The 16426-nt window shown below is 58.7% G+C and overlaps 1 protein-coding gene across 5 annotated transcripts in view; it reads left to right on the top strand.

The window, feature by feature from the left end:
* Positions 1-16426, top strand: part of RASA3 (RAS p21 protein activator 3) — a 91892-nt gene that overhangs the window by 63867 nt on the left and 11599 nt on the right. For 4 of the 5 annotated variants that reach the window (XM_017665056.3, XM_073212290.1, XM_073212291.1 and 1 more), the window contains 12 exons: positions 3642-3722; positions 4023-4095; positions 6366-6442; positions 8154-8258; positions 9566-9722; positions 10264-10412; positions 10879-10993; positions 11755-11829; positions 12652-12775; positions 13635-13741; positions 14427-14504; positions 15849-15926. In XM_017665056.3, coding sequence (XP_017520545.1) covers positions 3642-3722; positions 4023-4095; positions 6366-6442; positions 8154-8258; positions 9566-9722; positions 10264-10412; positions 10879-10993; positions 11755-11829; positions 12652-12775; positions 13635-13741; positions 14427-14504; positions 15849-15926 — 1219 coding nt within the window. The remainder of the gene's footprint in view (positions 1-3641; positions 3723-4022; positions 4096-6365; positions 6443-8153; positions 8259-9565; positions 9723-10263; positions 10413-10878; positions 10994-11754; positions 11830-12651; positions 12776-13634; positions 13742-14426; positions 14505-15848; positions 15927-16426) is intronic. The other variant, XM_037024869.2, reaches the window with a different exon arrangement.

Here is a 16426-nt window from a genome sequence, read left to right on the forward strand (position 1 = left end):
CAGCACGAGGCTGTCCCCCGGGCCTGCCTGTCTGCTCCGCATCCTCTTGGGTCTGCGGAGGCCCCCAGGTGTGCTCCGGAAGCCTCGCCCTCCCCTGCCCGCCTGCTTCTCCTGACCCTTGCTGCTCTCTGCCTTGCTTTCCCTGCTTACGTCTCAGCTGCTGACCTGGATGCCTGAGAGGCGAGCGAGGCCTGACTTCCTCATCTGCATGGGGGCTTGGCAGCTGCCAGTCCCTGCCTGGCACAGCTGCCTGTACGCCTGGCCTCAAGCTTGGACTCAGGGTCCCATCTCACGCTTCCCTTTATTTCCAACAAAGATGTACACAGTGTCTTTTGGTCAATCATTTGGAAATGTGTAAGGAGCCCCTGCTCCATGCCAGGCACATGCCAACCTCCAGGGGCACATGTACTGGTGAGACATGTGGAAACGAGCACACTGGCACTGCCCTACACTGGAGAAAAAGGGGGCTGTGCGTGCAGACCATGGACGCCCTGGCAACCAGTGCCTCCTGCCTGTGGTGTGGACTGTCTTCAGGGGCAGGGGGCTTGCTGCGATGGAAAGTGACCCATCACTGCTGAATGTGACCCAGGATCCCAGTTACCTCCTGTGGGCGCAGAATGGGGGACATAACAGGGGATGCAGCCGTCCTCCTGCCCATGGGCACAGACTGGGGGATGCAGCTGCCCCCCCACCTTCTGGGCACAGAATGGGGACATGGCCGCCTTGCCCACCCGTGCCGCCTGCTTTGTCTGCAGGCTTCTTCTGTTCTGCATCCCAGCTCTGTCACCTCAAAAGCAGATGACAGGCCTGCGCACAACCTTACCAGCCTGTGTTGAGCCATCCTCTTGACTGGCAGTGGGAGGGTGGGGGGTGAGGGCAGCACGTGGTGGCCAGACTCAATGCCAACATCCAGGAAAGGTGGCAGCCACTCTACCTTGAGGGGCAGCCCAGAGGGAAATGACCTGTTGTCAGGCTTCCAGCGACATCACAAACCCAGTAAAGATCTTATTTTCCAGTATTAGGGGAATATGGAAAAGAAAACCAGCAGAGGGGCATCGATCCGCGGCTCTTCTGGGCTGGGAAACCTTCTGATGTTGGGTGAGCCTGGGTGCCCCCTGCTGCAACCGCAGACGGTGCTCTGTGAGGCGGCCAGAGCGTTGCAGCGCCTGCAGGCTGCCCCTGAGGCCCAGCAGGCTGCCTGCACTTGCTCTTGGCAGGGTCGGGAGTGGAGGCACCAGCCGTGCCCGCATCTGCAGGGAGGGCCACGGGAGCAGGAGGCCGCGGCTGTAGGCTGTCACCCACTGCGAGGCACAGCCCCTTTTTTAGGCCAGGTTGAATATCGAAGCCATTTATGTAAATGTTAAAATACATATAGAACAGTGTACTTCTGGCAGTTAGATTCCTGGTGAGTGGACTGGTCACTGTGTCTGCATCAAGGCATCCTTTTGGGACAAAGGTGTGCCCGATTTCCCTGTGAGCCCCTTGCGTCTATGGGTCTGTTTTGCACAGAGCAGGCTGAGATGTGCTCCGTGTGGGCACACCTTCCAAGTGAAACGGACCATGGCCCCGCGTGCTCCAGGAGTCCATGCGTGCCCCCAGGCCCGGCCGTGCCTCTCTCACCCAATGCCGTGGGACGGTAGTGCCACGGTGCCATGGGAGGGTTGCCTTTTACTCCAGCTTGTGCATATGCATAAAGGGAGGGTGGCGTGGACTTTTCTTTTCTCCCAGGTGTCTTTGTGTGACCAAAGTCACGAGTTAGAAAACAGCATTTCTCAAGCTGGTCTTTTTGGAGAAAGTGTGAAGGTGACAGTCACATGCTTCAAGTGCGGCCCCCCCCACGTCTGGCAGATGAGAGACACAGAACCAATCGCTTCCTGTGAGATGCTTAGCGATGCCGGCTAAGGAGCTGACCGTTCTCTCTGAGGACCCCAAATACGACTCTCTGACTTCTTCCTGATCAACAACTGTGAACGGGGTGAAAACGTGTTTGCATTGACGTGTGCCTCTGGCCGCATGGATGCGGGAACAGCCCGGGACCGACAGCTGAGCTTCTCAGGAGTTTCTGTCTTGCTCAGGCTCCTGGAATGTCCCAGAAATGTGACTAGAGCCCAACAAGCATTTATGCATTGATGAGTTACTGGAGGGAGGGAGAAGCCATCAGGCCACATTATTAATCTGGGAGAGAGACAGAAGATTCCAGAAAGTAGAGTAAATAGAGAGTACCAGCTAAAGAATAAAGGGTCAGTCCACAAGGCCAACCACATCGCACTGGAGTTGATAAGAAAACGGTAGAGAAATGGAGCGAGAAGAAATTTACAGAACCCCAGCATGCAGGATGGGAGGCATGAAGGAGGCGGGTGCCCCCCAGACGGCAGTGTTCCTGTGGGGCAGCCCCAGCAACCTGTGCCCACAGGAACGAGGGACCTGCTGCCTTCTGGCCTCCTGCCACACAGAGGAAACACTCTGAGACACTTGAGGGAAGTGACTTCGGGCTCTAGGCCTCTGCCTCTGGCCACGTGGATGGCGGGGACAACCCCTCCCACTACAAGCAGCTGAGAGCTGGATGCTGGGTGACTGTGTCAGGTGTTGGGCGGCTCAGTTGGGACACCCAAATATGGGCAAGCCCAGGTGTGCCGCTGTAGACACGGTGTTGGCCTGGAAGCATGCTGGTGACATGGGGCAAGGAGGGCCAGCGGTCCTGGGGTCTGAGGCCCCTGTGGGCACATGTTCTGGCAAGGAGGGTCTTCACAGCACCCAGCAGCCTGTGTGAGTGTCCAGGGTGAGGGGCCCAGGTCAGGCTAAGCAGGGGCACCGTGGGATGAAGAGGCTTCTGAGAGGCTTGGCTATCGGAATCTGCACCACCCCTGGGGAGCCATATCACCATGGGACACGCAGCAGCCCCACGTAGGGTGCTCGGGCAGCCAGCCAGACTGTCCTTAGATATGGCTGCTGTGCTGGTGCCTCCACATCATCGGCCAAGCCACCCAGCAGGGCCTGCAGATGACGACAGAATCTGGAACCAGCACCACAAAATTCACTCCATCCAGCTTCTGCCCCAAAGCCAAATGCTAGTGACTGTGCCCTGGGGGAGGGGCAGCTGACAGACCCGCCCCAGGGTGCAGAGGTGGTGGGGACTGGTGAGAGCGGCATCAGAGCAAACTGACCACATTCCAGAAGCTAAAGGGCACCAGGAGCTGAGTCGCAGGCCTGGACCTCCCAGAGCTGCCCAGCTTGCTTAGGGCCAGGGCTGGAGGTGGGTGGAGGTGCCAGCAGTACCGTGAACCCCCTCTACTTGCCTGGGCCACAGTTTGCCCATCGTAATGGGAACTTAGCAGGGGCACTACTCCTAAGCCCTCAGGGATGGGAACCTGAGTCTCGTAGGGTGTTGTGTCCTCAGTCGGGCTGGTTCCCTGATGTGACACAGTCTCTCCTGCCCCAGTGCACTGATGGGTGTGAGTCAGTGCATCCCTTACTGCTGACAGGTGGGGGGCTCTGGCGGCTGGCGGCTGGTGCTGAGCCAGAAATCACGGCTTCGGCCCAGGCAGTTAAGACAGCTGCCCTCTAGGACTCCAGCATGGGCTTGAAAGACCGCCCATGGCCCCTTGTTCCTGCTCCTGACCGCTCCCCACTTCTCTCCTCAGCATCCTCGAGTGCCAAGGCCTCCCCATTGTGAATGGGCAGTGTGACCCTTATGCCACCGTGACACTAGCAGGTCCATACAGGCAAGTGGTCGTCACAGGATATGTGGTGAGGACATGGCCAGAGGGAGCAGGGTGTGTGGCGAGGCAGGTGTGGACAGTTTTCTCTTGCTTTTCTTTCTTTTACTCTCTTTGCCAGAAAGAGAACATCTCTGTCCTTCACTTTGGGTATTTTGGACTCAGTAAGGTTCCTGGTCTGCCACCCGGGGTGGGGCCACGCAAGGGACAGTGATGACCGTCCGGCGCTGTGCGTTTCGTAGCTCAGTCTTAATGCCGAGAGCGCGGGCACCAGCGTTGATGCTGACCCTCCCTCCTTGGCCACAGGTCGGAAGCAAAGAAGACGAAGGTGAGGAGGCGGACTAACAACCCTCAGTTCGACGAGGTGTTCTACTTCGAGGTCGGTGTTCATGGGCATCAAGTTGAGACCCCAAACCTGAGAACATTTGGCAAAAAGTGCAGATCTGAAGGCCCCTGGCTTCCTCAGGGCCTCTCCGAGTGACTCCCCGCCTGACCCCGGCCTGCAGGGTTTCATCCTGGGCGCCTCCCTTCTCTCCCTGGAAAGAAGGGGCTGGGTAGCTTCCGGAATGGGTTACGCTGAATGCCAACAAGTTAATACGTGGTTCAAATTACCAGGACTTTGGGGGTTTTGTTTCTTCTTGAGTTTTGGGGTTTTTTTTTTTTTTTTGCCTTCCCCTCCCAGTCTTTCCTGAGCTGTGGGGCTAGTGAGGGTTTTGAAGCAAAAGATGAAGTGCATTTGGATGGACAGCCCTGGCTGCCTCAGAATGTGAGCCACCAGAATTAGTGAGATGGAAGCTATGGGCCCCAGGACAGGGCGGAGCAGAAGCCAGCACGGCTGGTTGAGTTTTGTGGCAGCCCCTGAGTCCTGTGTTCAGGCAGGTGTCCTTCTGTCCCAAGGGGGCCTGCATGCTTCATGTGCACCTGGCCCTGAGAGGTACAATCAGTGAGGCCTCCACCATCCCCGTGGCTTGCTGCCTAGCAGGAGAGCACACGAAGGTGCCCTGTCGCCCTTGTCCCATGACTAAGTCAGAGGTTTTGGGAAAGAGATGCAGCCAGAAGTCCTCTCTGGGACACAGCAAGCTCCCTAGGGTGGTGACACCTCACGGTCGGGGGCTAGCCTGCAGTGCGAGGAGCTGGGCGTCGTCCGGAGGCTGCAGAGTTCATCTGGGGAGGAAGCACAGGTTTGGGAAAATGGGGTTGGAGCAGAGGGCTCCTGTGCAGAAGCCCAGGCCCTTCCCCCAGCATCTGGAAGCCCCTGCCCGAGTCAGGGAGGAGGGGTGTCGGGGGTGGGCAGAGGCATGGGGAGCGCAGATGAGCCTCTTGCCGGATGGAGGTCTTGCTTTATTTCCAAGTAAAGAAAGTGGTTTTTAAGCAGCTCAAGATGAGGCAGGAAGCCAGTGTGGTCCCCCTAGCCTACAGGATTTGCTCCCCCAGGAGCAGGCGCACACAGACGTTTTTAGTAGGACTTGTGCACAGGACTGCCTCTGGCTTAGATACTCACTTTCCAGACCTGTTTCCTTTGTGGCTTGGTAGAGCCACAGCTGCGTGGCCTCACCCACACCAGGCACATGCCTGTCTCCAGTTTCACATGCTTCCATTTCGCCAGACTAGCTTGGTGATGCCAGATGCATGCAGTGAACGCCAGTCAGGATCACGGCCTGCAGGCCCCAGGGAGGCCTGGCTGGGCACTCAGCACCAAGGTGGGCTCTAGGGTGTCTGCTTCACTGTGGCTTCGGGCCTATGGCTGGGAACAAGCTCCTGTTTGGGGTAAAGGTCCTTTGATCTTGAGGCCCAGTCTGCACAGCAGTGAAAAACCCCCAGCTGGGGAGCGTGCAGTCTGTGTGCTGAGCTAGGGGCTGGCCAGCAGCTTCTGACAGGAGTTTGAACAGAACGTTTTCTTCTAGGGTAACAGCTAGACTTACCTGAACACTCTTAAATATAAATGAAGTTACTTAAAGTCCTGTAAGAGCCACCTCCACTCCGACAGATGTGTTAGATGACAGATGGGAATAAGACAGAGGAGAAAACATATCAGGCTCTGTGGCCATCATGCTGGAAGCCAGATGCAGTGACCTCGTCACAGCACCGGGCAGTGGAGGCACTGAAGGGCCTCCTGGAGGAGGTGGCACTTCAGAGATACCTTCTAGTTTCCCCACATGGGCATGAGGGAGGCAGAGACCCATGGTAAGCTGGGGCAGGGGTGCAGGTTGTAGAAAGAACCCCGTGTGCTAGGTGAGAAAGGGTGGCCACCAAAATCTTCAGCCAAAGGTAGATGAGGCCAGGGCCATGCTGGGTGTGGCTGGCTGGGACCCCTCTTGTGAGGCACAGGGACAGACTCCTGACAGGTGGAGGTGATGTGATGGGTGGATCTGGCACACAAGGGAGCAAAGGGGGAGGTGTTGGACTATGGCACTGAGGAGGGGGTCCCTGGGACAGGGTGCCCAGGGAATAGGGAGGGTTTCAGGCAGTGACTGAAAAGTGCCAGGCTCAGCCTCATACCCCCGCCCCCGGGAGGCTGGCCTTGAGGCATGTTCCTGGATTCTTGCCTCTGTTCTTCCGTGGTGAGTGGGGACATAGGGTCCGGACAGAACAAGGTTTGTTTGGGGGGCAGTGCGAGGTCTGACCCTCTGTCCCTCCATCTGTGTCCAGGTGACCAGACCCTGCAGCTACAGCCGCAAGTCCCACTTTGACTTCGAGGAGGAGGACGTGGACAAACTTGAAATCCGGTGAGAATAGGGGTTTCAAGAGGCCTGCCTGGCAGCTGCTTGTTTTTGTTTTATTTAAAAGGGGAATGGGTGGAGAGGAATTTGAGTTTTCTTGGTAACTTAATACCAGAATGTTGGAGTTTGTGGTTGAAGCTTCCCAGTTATGTGGGTGGTGGTCACCCAAGGGGCAAACTTGGTTTAGTTCGCTTTGCAGTGCCCTCTGAGAGGTGAGGGTCTCAGGCTTTATGCTTCTTGGCATGCGTGAGGCTCCGCCCTCCAGACAGCCTCTCCATGCCCTGCGCCGGCCGCTGCCACAGGACGCCGTCATGAAGCCCCCTAGATGGTGTTGCTGAGGTTCCCTGGCACCCTCTCAGGAGCCACTGGGGGTCTTCTTCCCACCAGCTACCTATCCGGCAGCCCCGCTGGCCTGCAACGCCTCCCCAGGCGAGCAGCCCTGGAGGAGAGGAAGCGTTGGTCGCCGGCCTGGCATCCACTTCCCTCCCGCTGCTGGCGCCTCAAACTCTCAGCTTCCTCCTCTTTTCAGAGGAAGGAGTGTTTATGAAAAAACAAGGCTGTGAACTCAAGTGTTTTTAATGCATACAAACCAAGCATGTTTTACTAGAAAGAAGAGGTGCAGGGCAAGTCTAGTCGTCTAGTCGTAGGGCTTATGCTGGCACCCGGCAGAGAAGGGTTCCTCTTCTTTATTCCTGAAGCGCCGTGCCACAGAACATTGCTCCCCTTCGTGTCCCTCACGTGCACACAATCCTGCGGAACACACTTTACCTGCAGAGTGTCCACTGTTCCTGCTTGGACTCATGAGGGTGGTGCATCTTCTAGAATTTTCCTCCGACCACCAAGTGTGGTGGGAACTGGGCATAGACTTTCAGCTCCTGGAGTAACCTCTGGTTCAGGGGTTCACCTGGGTGCACGCGATGGTCCTCATTAGCACCAGGACCTCCACCCCTTCCATCCCTCTGGCTGTCGTGCCCGAGCAGTCACCATGGCCCCAAATCAGAGGGGACACTGAGCGTTCCACCTGGGAGAAAGGGTTGCTGAGTGACCAGACTCCAGGGGGGTGGGCATGTACATTCACAAGTGTGTCAGTGAATCATGCGGCCATGGACCAAGCACCACCTCTCCTTCCCTGTTGGGAGGTCAGCTCCTCGGTCACGATTCACACTGGGGCCCAGGTGCTGGGTGCCAGGTGCTGTGGGAGTAGTTGGGTCAAGACACCCAGGTTTTCTTTCCAGGTGTACTGTTAGGTGATGGAAGGAAGGGGCTCCCTGGCTAAATTGGCACCATTCCCTGCAGTGACCTGGCAGAAAAAGGCTCCCTTCATCCCCTCCACTCTGTTGGGCCTGAAGCCCAAGGTGGCCCACTGGGGGCTCCTCATGTCTGGGACACTCCCCCCTCTGGGGTTGTAGGTCCTGCTTTACTTGATCCCTGCAGATGAGGGGACACGGAGCAAGCTGTAGGCGCAGCAGGGGCCCTTCACCCCAACACAGGGCACAGGATCTGCCTCACCACCTCCCCTGCCCCTGACACCAGGGAGGCATGCGTCTCCATTGGAGTCATGTCCTGCTTTGACCTCACATTTTAAGTGTGCTCGGTGCAGATCTCCAGGGGACTGACCCAGAGGGACCGAAGGCTCCACCCTGCTCCAGCCCTCCTGGGGACGGCCTCTGCCCTCCCTGGGTCATCCTATAAGATCTGCCCACCTGTTGTTTTTCAGAGTTGATCTCTGGAATGCCAGTAACTTGAAATTTGGAGATGAGTTTCTGGGGGAACTAAGGATCCCACTGAAAGTGCTGCGGACATCTAGCTCCCACGAAGCGTGGTAAGGCGGCCAAGCACCTGCATTATTGGCGAGCCGCTGGGTGGGCGGCTCAGACAAGTCACGATACAGAGCTGCATCTCAGCAGACGGCATGAGGCACCATCAGCCCCCACCTCACCACCTGCCCTCATTTTGCACAGAGCCCTACCAGGCTCGGGCATGGGGATGGATTTGGGGTATCATGCCAAGTGGCGGCTAAGAGCTTTCAAACAGAATGGCACCTGCACGAAGGCCTTGCAACTCTGAGAACATCTTTTGGGGCCTGATGACTGCAGGGTAGACACTGGCACACCTGAGAACATCACCGTGCCAGGCTCTGCCTGTGGTGGGTGCCCATGGCCTTGGCCTGTCATCAGAAGTGTCACCTGATAAGGTGTGCAAGGGTGTGAGTTTCAGGCAAACCTCCCAGTAAATCTACACAACTAAACTGGAGGGCCTCGTTGCTCACATTCCTCAGAGACCAAGGTTTCACCACCTGCCTTCTTGTTGCCTGGGGATAAGGAGGCGCCCTCACGTGGAGCTGGGGTCAGGACGTAAATCACACTGACCACAGGGAATAGCACCACGAAGGGGCCTCTGGCCCTGGCCCCACATCTCCTAGGACAGACACGCTGTGGGGGCGGGGCATCCCATGCCACACACCAAGAGCCACACGTGTCTGGGGTCACCGTGCCCAGGCCTGAAGGCAGTGCCCATCACCAAGGGAATCTGTCTTTAATCTCATGAAGACAGCGCCAGCCCAGTTCCCGCTGGGCTGTAGTTCCTGCTGGAGTCACTGCTGAGCTGAGCAGGCCCTGGCCTTGTGACTAGGATGTGACACTGGCCTGGCAGCCAGATAGAAGCCCCTCGACCAGACACAAGTGCTGTCCACATGGCTTCCCAAACTGCCTGGCCAGTAACCCAGAGCAGACGGCCCCTGCATGGCCATGCTGGGAAGGACCCAGAGCAAAGGGTGGCAGCCGAAGTGACTGTGTACCTGGTTCTGGTGCCTTCTAGCACGGCTCACCACCTCTCGTGGCCAGAGCTGCCCCACACCCTACCAGGATACTGCCCTTTGCTGGCGCTGCCCGGATTAGTCCCCACAGGCTGCTGCAGTCTCCCCTCGCTGCCGCGGTGCCGCCGCCTCAAGCCTCCCAGCCCCCTGCCTTCCCTGACTGCGTCTGCGGGGTAGTGAGCACCCGGATGCGCAGGCCCCCACCTGCAGGCGGGCCGCCGCTTCCACAGACCCCGACGCGGAGAGCCCCCGCAGGAGGCCCAGCCTGAGGCTGCTGCCTCCTCACCCGCTCTCTCTGCGTGTCCTGCGAACAGGTACTTCCTTCAGCCCCGAGACAATGGCAGTAGGAGCCTGAAGCCGGGGGACTTGGGGTCCCTGCGGCTGAACGTGGTTTACACGGAAGACCACGTCTTCTCCTCCGACTACTACAGCCCACTGCGTGACCTGCTGCTGAGGTCTGCAGACGTGGAGGTACCGTGCCCGCGGTCCGAGCCCCCCGCACTCCCTGGGGTGGACGGCCCCACCTGCCCCGCCCACCCGCTCAGCCCCGCCCCTGCCTGGCACGTCACCCCCAGCTCCTACCTGGCCCCGCCCACCTGCATCCCTGCGTCTCCGGCCTGTTTTGTTCTCGGGAATAGCTGCGTCTCCCTTTGCTGGGGGTGGGAGCCCAGCGCCCAGCCCCCAAGCTTGCAGTCAGAGCTGGTCGGCAGCCTGGCACGGCCTGTGGCTGACTGGTTTGTGACCCTGGGGTCATGGTTCCCCGCTCACATCCGAGGACTGGATTTGGGGGGTGGAGAAGGGGCAGCCTGGTGAGGAGGCACCCACAGCACGTGTGCAAATTGGAGGTTTTAATGTGGGTTTCACGACATGCACGTTTTCTGCTTTACCGAAAAGTTATGTTCGTCGTGGTGGGAGGCAACAACAGAACCGGGTGGGCCCGGGGCCCCTGGGGGCGGCCAGCTGGTGGGGGACGGGGTCTCAGGCCGTCCCGCGTCACCCCGGTCTGTCGCAGCCCGTCTCGGCGTCCGCGGCCCACATCCTGGGCGAGGTTTGCCGGGAGAAGCAGGAGGCGGCGGTACCGCTGGTGCGGCTCTTCCTCCAGCACGGCAGGGTGGTGCCCTTCATCAGCGCCATCGCCAACGCCGAGGTCCGGAGGACCCAGTGAGTGCCCGGCGCGCCCCGCGCTCCCTGCGGCCCCACGGCCCCTGCGTCTGCGCCCCCTGGCCCCGCAGCCTGCGGCGCCCGCGACAGCCATCTGGAGCGCACCCTGGCTGAGCCGGGGACAAAGCACGCCCGTCCCTCTGCGCCCCGGCCCCGTCTGTGCGACCCGTGGGGGTCCTTAGAGGTGCTGATTTCTCGACGAGTCTCGAAAAGCGCAGGCGAGAGCGGCTCCGCTCGCTCTGGGCGGGCAGCCGGAGTGGCCCTGGCGCCGCTCTGCTGAAATGCGACCGGCTGTGGGCAGGGTGATTGTGACAGGGCCCCAGCAGCAGAAAACCAGGCTGCCCTCCTGCACCTAAAAATCTAAAAGCGGCTGGCTGATCAGGGTAGGCCGACTGGGGCCGTGTGAGCTCCAGAACCTGCCTGGCTGACTTAGGAGGAGGTGACAGCCTCCGGTGCTGTTTTCCAGGGACCCGAACACTATTTTCCGAGGAAACTCGTTGACATCCAAGTGCATTGACGAGACAATGAAGCTGGCAGGGATGCACTACCTGCATGTCACTCTGAAGCCCAGCATAGAGGAGGTGAGCCGGGGTCCTTCGTGGACCCCAGTGCAGTTCTGTGAGGACGAAGGGTCGTCCAGGAGCCAGCATGCCCGCCTGGAAGAGGGTCGTGCATAGTGTGGACCCCCAGTTCCCAGTGAGGGACTGTCGCCTACTGTCAGCTTCTTTCCAGCTCCCTGGGGGGACCCTCCGTGGATACTCCAGAATTGTCCTCACGTTCTCAGATTAAAACCTAAAAGATACATCGTTCTGCCAAAGAGAGAGGACACGAGGACTAAACCGGTTCTTGGCAGCCCAGCCTTTCCCCAAGCACCAGGTCTCCTTGGGTTCCTGAGGCCAAGTCGTGCTCACAGCTCCGTGTAGCCCAGACAACCAGCCGCATTCTGTCTGGTGACACAGTGGAAGGCCACACCATTCTTTCCAGGCAACCCAGCACTTCTTACCTGATGCCGTGTGGGGCGCCTGGCAGGCAGTGTCTCCCCAAACCATTTCATGAGAAATGGGCCCTTGGCAACATCAGGAAACCTGCAGTGGCATCCTGGTTTGCTGGTTGCCAGATCCAGGCACAGTTTAGAGTAAACGTTCTGGAGAAACATGGCTTGCGTGGCTCGCTGGTAGAGGCCCCCAGGCTGCCGGAGTCCTCACCGGTGCCCTGGGCTCCCTCCGGGGCTGGTGGGCTTGCCCAGCAGCTCTCTTCTGAACGAGGCCCATGCCAGTTCTGGGCCGCCCCGCTGACCCTGGCCCGTCCCTCATCCCCTCCTCATCCTCAACACTCCCTCCAGATATGCCAGAGCCACAAGCCCTGCGAGATCGACCCCGTGAGGTTAAGAGACGGAGAAAACCTCGAAAACAACATGGTAAGGCATTCCTTAGCGTGCTCTGGGGCCAGCGCCTGCCCTGACGGCTTTCGGCACAGCCTCCTCAAATGTTTCATGTCACTAGGATTCAGGGCAGGGTGGGGACCACCAGGGCGGGAGATAGGGGGGACTGTTCCAGCCAGTGGCGAGTGAGCAGCCTGGCAAGGACTCGCCATCATATTTCTTTGCCCTTGACTCCCCCCTGCTGGCAGGTGTGGCTCCGTGGTCCCCCCACCATGCCACTGGCAAGCGTGCCTTTGTGGCCTCTGTACACGGCTTCAGCTCCTTCCCTTCTCCCGTGGGTAACCAGCAACCCTAGCAGCCTGACCAGTCTCTCCACTGGTCTTCCCGCACCTGGGCCACCTCAGGCTGCTCCAGGGCTGTGTCCTGTCAATCAAAGCAGCAGACACCCCCGCTGGACACGTCGCCCTCATGTCTTAGTCTCCCCTGTGATTTCTTCATCCACATCGTGCACGGTCTCCGTCAGGCCTGTAGGAAAGGAGACAGGGTTCTCACCCTCGGGGCCACAACCTGGTGAATTTTACCCATTAAAGAGAGCAGGAGTGGAGGGGGATGCCACGTGGCTTCCCCACAGCCCACAGCTCCACCTGTTTGCACGTCTGGATTATAGACCCTCAGTACGCATTCTGGGAGTGGTGTCTCCAGCAGACACCTGTCTGTGCTCTCCCTGGCTGCCCTGAGTGAGCCTGAGGTCCTGTTCCCTCCCCGGGTGTTGAGTGCATCACACGGCCAACGGGGCAGCACTAGGAGAGAGCCAGTCCAGATGGGCGCTTCTAGGATGCCCCCTGCCTCCCATTGCAGGAGAACCTGCGGCAGTATGTGGACCACATCTTCAGTGCCATCACCAAGTCTGGGGTGAGCTGCCCCACCGTTATGTGTGACATTTTCTTCTCCCTCCGAGAGGCGGCTGCCAAGCGCTTCCAAGGTGAGCCGTCCATGGACGCTCTCATACAGTCCCTCCCCCTGCTGTTCACCTCAAAACAGAGGAGCTTTAGGGCTCTGTAGGGTGGTTCTACCGCAGCTGCTGGCCCACTCTCAGGTGCTGGCATGGAGCCCACACAGCACCCTCCCATCTCTATGCCTCTGCACGGCACTTCCAGAGGGCCTCCGACCCAAGAGGGATGGCCAAGCTGTCTTGGGGCTTATGTAGGACGTGGCACTAACTCAGCCGGCAGAGCAGCCATGCCCCCCGTTCACCTGCAGTTTCCTGGTGGTGCCTGCTCAGTGCCCGGGCATCTGACGCTGCCTTGCTCCATTTTGGGGAAAGACAGGATGAGCTCTTTGAGGAACCAGGGCAGGAGGGGTCCCAGGGGTGAACCCTCTCCCTAGTTATGCTGATTCCTCAGGAGGCACCAGGTGCCCTGCCTGGGGAGGCGTCAGGCCGACTGTGATGGACCTGGCCCATCCCGCAGGTGCCATGCCCACCTGCCCCGCCCATCCCTGAGAGCCTGTGCATCAGCTCAAGGGTGTCCTGGGCCACGTGGGAGGCCAGTGGGAGCTTGGCACCTCCATGCATTTCAGTGGGAAAGTGAGGGCCACGCTTAAAGGTCAGACCCCTGCCTTCAGGGTCGCAGGCTCCTTTTGCGCTGAGCAGCACCTGGTGTCTGGGAGTCCTCTGGAGTAAGATGGAAGTAAATGAAAGTTAAAGTCAGACACCCCCACCTCACATGTGAGTAAAGAGCAAATAGGAGAGCGGCCAGGGGCCAGCTGGGCCTCCGGGAGGCCCTAGGCTCTAGGTAGCAGGCGCCCAGCCCACAGAACTGCTTTCTGTGTCCCGGCCACAGACGATCCGGACGTGCGGTACACGGCCGTGAGCAGCTTTGTTTTCCTGAGGTTCTTCGCACCTGCCATCCTGTCCCCCAACCTCTTCCAGCTCACGCTCCACCACACGGTAAGGGGGCAGCAGCCTGGTGGGCCAGCTTGCCCGGGAGGAGACAGCCCCACGGGGACAGGCTGAGAGCACCTCTCGCACCGAGTTTATCAGTTAAAACATAACCAGAAGGTGCGAGCAGGGTTTTAACAGGAGAAATGGAGTCTTTACAGTCTTGCCTACATTCAGTCACTCAACAAATATTTACTGCCGCCCATTTTCCAGGTTAACCACATTGGCAGAGAAAGTGCCAGGGTTGGCCCTGCTTGGCAGGAGGCCCAGAGCAAGGGGATTCGAGGGGGAGGGGCCCATTCCATTTTAAATTAAACCTCCAAACCATGTGACTGGCATGAGTGAGGCCCCCGGCCAGGGCATGTGGGGGACACAAGTGGGGAGGCCCCCAGGAAGGTCACTGCCACATTAAGATGCTCCTTTGGGGCATCGGCTGAGCCCTGACTCCCAGCTTCTCCAGGAACCTGGAGTCTGGGCTGGGAGGCTGCATTTTAGCAAATCATGGGCTGGGAGTAGGGATGTGCATGCACACCTCAGAGTCCAGGGTTTCCCTGTTGGTCCGCTCACAGACAGCGTCCTCGCATCCCCCAACTCTCGGAGAGACCGGTCGTTCTGTCAGCTCTAATTCTGAGCTCCATCAAGCATGGCAGTAAAACTGGGTGGAAGCTCACGTTCTCTCTCCTGGCTCTGGCAGGACCCACTGACGTCCCGGACGCTGACACTTATCTCAAAGACGATTCAGACTCTGGGCAGCTTATCCAAGTCTAAGTCTGTAAGCCATTTATTTTAGTTTTCTCCTCTTTTTAACACAAAAGAAAGAGTGTGTGTTTAATGCAGTCATAGGATAAAGAACAAAGTCGGTATCCCCACCACTGAGCTTAAGAGACAGCACATACCAGCACCTTCCAAGTGCCCCTTAGCCCTGCTGAGTTCTGAGAGGAAAATCATGCTGGCATGCGGTGCATTTACCGTGTGAAGGGGGCTTGCGCTGCCACCTCCGAGATCTAAAGAACCAGTCCTCAGTCCTGCTGAGTGAACCTGATAATGGCCTCGGCCTCAAGTGTCGGCAAATGCCCCGCCCCAGGGGCTCAATGCCACCCAGGTCCACGGTTCATCACACTCAGCCAGCAGCCCCTCTCCCTCCCTGGGCTCCGTGTCACCCTTTGGTGACAGATCTGCGTCCCCAGCACTGTCACCCACTGCAGGCTGGACTTTGCTACAAGGGCCCCTTGACAAGCAGTTTTGAGGACTTTGGGTGCTGACATGTACAGATGGTGTGTGCAGGCCCAGGTGGGTATATCCCTGGAGTGGGACAAGGCTGGCCCCACTGTGGATCGGCACCCCCAGGGAAGCCCCTCAGTCTGGAAGGGGTTGAGCAGACATCACAGATGCTTGCTCCCAGCCCACTGCATCTCTTCTTTGTGGGACCACAAGGGAGTCAGGGTCCCATAACTCCTGGCGAGCAGCCCCCTTCAGGGAAATGTCTGCTTCTCTCTGACCCAGAGTAAAGGAGGGGTGTGTGGTGGACAGTGGACATGGACCAGCAGGAATGGCTCTTCTCCCTCCGTCAGTCCCAGTTTTCACTGGCTGGAGGCTCAGATAAGCAAGCATCTGTCTGGGTCTACACAAAACCCACCTCAGTTCACACCCAAAAACAGTAAAGTGACCTAAGTGTGACAACACCTGGGGTGGAGCACAGGGTGGTTGCTTTGGAGGCCCCTCCCTGAGTTCCTGTGGCCCACCTGCCCCAAGCCCCAGGACGTCCTCCCCCAGATGCCTCCTGGCTCCCAAGCGGCCTGTCCCAGCAGCCAGGACTGGGCACTAGCGTAGACTGCGCAGACCCGGAGCCCAGAGGTTGGTGACCATGTGGGGAAGGGGGTCAAGTCCTTTGTGACGAAGAGCTGGCCAGGATCCTGCACTCGAGATTCTAAAAACACACCCTAAATGGGGTTCCTCTCACGGGAGCAGCCCAGCCTATGTCATGATCCGGGGTGGGCAGGCCGACCCAGGCGGACTTTAGCACTGGCGGTCCTGGGCTACGAAACTGAGGCTTGTCACGGTCCAGGCCTCTTGACTCCAGATTTGAGTCTTCACTGAGTGATCTGTTTCATTCTAGGCCAGTTTTAAGGAGTCATACATGGCTGCATTTTATGAATTCTTCAATGAGCAGAAATACACTGAGGCGGTAAAAAACGTAAGTGTGGACGTCACTTAGCTCCAACTCACCACCCCTGACAAGGTCTGCAGCTACTGAAAAGAAACTGAGTTAAAATTCACATAACATAAAACTGGCTGCTAACCATTTTGAACCCATCAGAGCATGTGGCCCTTTGCAGTGTTGTGCGACCACCCTCCCCGAGTCCCAGGCCTCCCCAGCCAAGCACTGCCCCTGGACCTGGCATTGGGCCGCCTGCATTTCTCCTCCCTCAGTGACTGTGCCCCGACCTCATGGGGCTCTGCCCACGGCTCCTCTAATCCCCATGCCCTGCCGCATCCTGCCCTTCCGCTCCTGATGCCCCAAAATGCATCAGGGTCACAGTCCCTGGGACACGAGACCCGGAGTCAGAGACACAGTGTCCGGGAGTAACTCTTTCGGTCCTAAAGCTTTGCTTCGCTGCCTCTGTTCAGAGGCAGTCACACCGATCCATCGCCCAGAAATCACATACACCGTGATGCAGAGTGGGGCGAGGGGGA

This window comes from Manis javanica, chromosome 9 (assembly GCF_040802235.1).
Source record: "Manis javanica isolate MJ-LG chromosome 9, MJ_LKY, whole genome shotgun sequence".
Lineage (NCBI taxonomy): Eukaryota > Metazoa > Chordata > Mammalia > Pholidota > Manidae > Manis > Manis javanica.